A 4,135-nucleotide genomic window follows, 5' to 3' on the forward strand; every position below is an offset into this window, starting at 1 on the left:
TCCCTCTCCCCTCTCCCCATGCTCCAAATCCACTCAGGAGATCCTGTTCCATTCTTATCCAGTGTACCATGCATATCTATCTTAGGGTCCTCCTTGTCTCCCATGTTCTCTGGATGTGGGATTGAAGACTGTCAATCCCTGTTCCATGTCGAAAATCCATATATGAGTGACTACATACCATGTTTGTCTTTTTGTCAGAGTTACTTCACTTAGGATGGTTTCTTCTAGTGTCATCCATCTGCCTGCAAATTTCAAGATTCCACTGGTTTTTTTTCTGCTGAGTAGTACTCCATTGTGTAAATGTACCACATTTTCTCTATCCACTCTTCAGCTGAGGGACATCTAGGTTGCTTCCAGGTTCTGGCTATTATAAATAATGCTGCTAAGAACATAGTGAAACAGATGTCCATGTTGTATGAATGTTCTTCTTTTGGGTATATGCCTAAGAGTGGAATTGCTAGGTCCTATGGTAGACTGATTCCCATTTTTCTGAGGAATCTCTGTACTGATTTCCAAAGTGGTTGTACAAGTTGGCACTCCCAGCAGCAGTGGAGGAGTGTTCCCCTTTCTCCACATCCTCTCCAGCATCAACTGTCCTTGGTGTTTTTGATTTAGCCATTCTGACAGGAGTAAGATGGTATCTAAGATGGCTAAGGATGTTGAGCACTTTCTTAATTGTCTATCAGCCATTTTAGACTCCTCTATAGAGAATTTTGTATTGAGTTCTGTAGCCCACTTTTTTTCAAAACCAGAACATTTTATTTTTATGACTGACTGAAATCCTCAAAATGAACTGGATGCTGCAACTGCTGCCCTCTTGGGTTTAGGTGTCATTCCTTCATGGAATCCATGTCTGAATCTTTGATAGACAATTTTTAGGTGCCTCATCAGTTCAGTCCCGGTAATGTTTCTCCTCTTAGCCTTGGCACTCCAATTATACTTTCTCTTGCGCTTGGCAGGGTAGCCACATTTGCCACAGGTAGATGTCTGAAGGTGGTAGGCCTTAGAGCCACAGCAGCGGCATAATGAGTGCGTCTTATTGTAACGCTTTCCAAAGGATGATGTTCCTTTTGTCATCTTGCTTCTGCCGCAGAGATCAAAGAGACCACTTCTTCCTAATGTAAAAAAATTGCATTGAGTTTCTCTCCATTTAGCTTGATGTTCGCTGTTGTTTTACTGTAAATTGCCTTTATTATGTTTAGGTATGTTCCTACTATCCTTGATCTCTCCATGACCTTTATCATGAAGGGGTGTTGGATTTTGTCAAAGGTTTTATCAGCATCTAGTGAGATGATCATGTGGTTTTTCTTTTCCAGTTTGTTTATATGGTGGGTTACAATGATGAATTTTCATATGTTGAACCATCCCTGCATCCCTGGATGAAGCCTACTTGATCATGGTAGATGATTTTTCTGATGTGTTCTTGAATTCTATTTGCCAGTATTTTATTGAGTACCTTTCCATCAATGTTCATGAGAGATATTGGTACGTATTTCTCTTTCTTAGTTGTGTCTTTGTGTGGCTTGGGTACCAAGGTAATTTTAGCCTCATAAAAAGAGTTTGGCAATGAGCCTTCTACTTTTATTGTCTGGAACACTTTGAGGAGTATTGGAATTAGCTCTTCTTTGAATTTCTGGTAGAATTCTGCACTGAAGCAATCAGGGCCTGGGAGACTTTTGATGACTGCTTCTATTTCATTAGGTGTTATAGGTCTATTTAAATTGCTTATCTGTTCTTGATTTAATTTGGTAAGTGATATCTATCAGGAAATTGTCTATTTCCTTCAGATTTTCTAATTCCAGGAAGTACAGGTTTTCAAAGTATGACCTGCTGATTCTCTGGATTTCCTCAGTGTCCGTTTTTATGTCCCCCTTTTCATTCCTGATTTTGTTAATTTGCATGCTCTCTCTCTCTCTCTCTCTCTGCCTTCTTGTTAATTTGGATAAAGATTTGTCTATCTTGTTGATTTTCACAAAGAACTAACTCTTTTCATATGAGCACTTAATGTTATTAACTTTCCTCTTAGTACTGCTTTCAAAGTGTCCCGTAAGTTCGGGTATATTGTTTCTTCATTTTCATTGAATTTTATTAAGTCTTTAATTTCTTTCTTTATCTCTTCCTTGACCCAGGAATGGTGCAATTGTACGTTGTTCAGTTTTCATGAGCTTATAGGGTTTCTGCAATTTGTGTTGTTGTTGCCTTTAAACCATGATGATCTGATAGGATATGGGGGTTTATTCCAATTTTTGTATCTGTTGAGGTTTGCTATTTTGCCTTGTATGTAGTGGATTTTAGAGAACGTTCAATGTGGCAATGAGAAGAAGGTATATTCTTTTGTGTTTAGATGGAATGTTCTATAGATATCTATTTATCCCAATTGTTAGTTCCTTTGTTTCTTTGTTAATTTTCTGTCTGGTAGTCCTGTCTAGTAGTGAGAGTGGGGTGTTGAAGTCTCCCACTATAACTGTGTGAGGTCTTATGTGTGCTTTGAGTTTTAGTAATGTTTCTTTTACGAACGTGGCTACCTTTGTATTTGGGGCATACATGTTCAGAATTGAGACTTCTTTCTGATGGATTTTCCTGTGAGAAATATGAAATGACCTTCTTCATCTCTTTTGATTTATTTTATTTTAAAGTCTAATTGATTTTATTTTAAAGTCTAGGGTAGCTACACCAGCTTGTTTCTTGGGTCCATTTAATTGGAAAATCTTTTCCCAATCCTTTACTCTGAGGTAATGTCTGTCTTTAAAGTTGAGGTATGTTTCTTGAATGCAGCAGAAGGATGGATTCTGTTTTCGTATGCATTCTGTGAGCCTGTGTCTTTTTGTAGGCAAATTAAGACCATTAATATTGAGGGAAATTAAGAACCATTGAGAGCTAATTCTTGTTTGTTTTTATCATTTGGTGGTGGTGGTATTGTTTGTGGATTTAACACACTTTTTCTTTTGGCTTTTGGTAAAGTTGGATTATCTATGCCTATGATTTTTTGAGAGTAGTTAACTTCCTTAAGTTGGAATAGACATTCCAGTACTTTCTATAAGGCTGGATTAGGAGACATGTATTGCTTAAATCTGGTTTGATCATGGAATATCTTGGTTTTTCCATCTATAGGGATGGAAAGCTTTGCTGAGTGTAGTAGTCTGGGCTGGCATCCATGCTCTCTTAGTGTTTGTAGAATATTTATCCAGGACCTTCTGTATTTCAGAGTTTCCATGGAGAAGTCAGGTGTAATTCTGGTAGGTTTACCTTTATATTTTGCTTGGCATTTTCCTTTGCTGCTCTTAATATTCTTTCTTCATTCTGTATGTTTTGTGTTTTAATTATTATGTGCCAAGGGCACTTTTTTGTGATTCACTCTATTTGGTGTTCTGTAGGCTTCTTGTACTTTCATTGGCATATCTTTCTTTAGGTCAGAAAAGTTTTCTTCTATTATTTTGTTGAAAATGTTTTCTGCACCTTTGAGTTGGTTTTCTTCGCCTTTTTCTATACCTATTATTCTTAGGTTTGGCTTTTTCAAGGTGTCCCATATTTCCTGGATATTTTGTGTTGGTGATTTTTTTGGACTTAAGATTTTCTTTGGTTGTAGAATCTATTTCTCCTAGTGTATTTTCAATGCTTGAGATTCTCTCTTCCATCTCTTGTATTCTGTTGGTTATGCTTGCATCTGTAGTTCCTGATCATTAGAAAAGGTGGGTACCTTTTCTAATTCCAGCATTCCTTTAGACTGTTTTTTTAATTGTCTCTATTTCAGTTTTCAAACCTTACACTGTATGAATTGTTTCTTACAATTTTTGGTTTGTCTTTTCTTCCACTTCTTTAAAGGATTTTCACATTTCCTCTTTTAGAGTCTCTCTCATCTTCATGAAGTTGTTTTTAACGTCATTCTCTTCTGCTTCATCTGTGTTGGGATGTTCATGTCTTGCTGGTGTACAGTCCCTAGAATCTGGTGGCATACTGGTGTTTCTGTTGTTGAATGTGTTCTTATATTGTCGTCTTACCATCCCTTCTTTCAGTGGTTACAGGTAGGGTATCTCCCTCTCCTGGTAAGTATGGGTCCAAGGTTCTCTTCCAGTGGGTGCAAGCAGTCCAGTACTCTGATTGGTGTCATGGTGGGTGCATGTAGGTCTAAGGTATT

The 4,135-nt window shown here is 37.6% G+C and overlaps 1 protein-coding gene across 1 annotated transcript; it reads right to left on the reverse strand.

The window, feature by feature from the left end:
* Positions 1-739: 739 nt before the first annotated feature.
* On the reverse strand, positions 740-1,077 carry LOC101843166 (60S ribosomal protein L37-like). Its single transcript, XM_040728823.1, has one exon. The coding sequence runs from the start codon at positions 1,075-1,077 to the stop codon at positions 784-786; it is 294 nt and encodes a 97-aa protein (XP_040584757.1). The 3' UTR covers positions 740-783.
* Positions 1,078-4,135: the final 3,058 nt, after the last annotated feature.

The sequence above is a fragment of the Mesocricetus auratus genome, unplaced genomic scaffold, assembly GCF_017639785.1.
Source record: "Mesocricetus auratus isolate SY011 unplaced genomic scaffold, BCM_Maur_2.0 Super-Scaffold_100020, whole genome shotgun sequence".
Classification (NCBI taxonomy): Eukaryota; Metazoa; Chordata; class Mammalia; order Rodentia; family Cricetidae; genus Mesocricetus; species Mesocricetus auratus.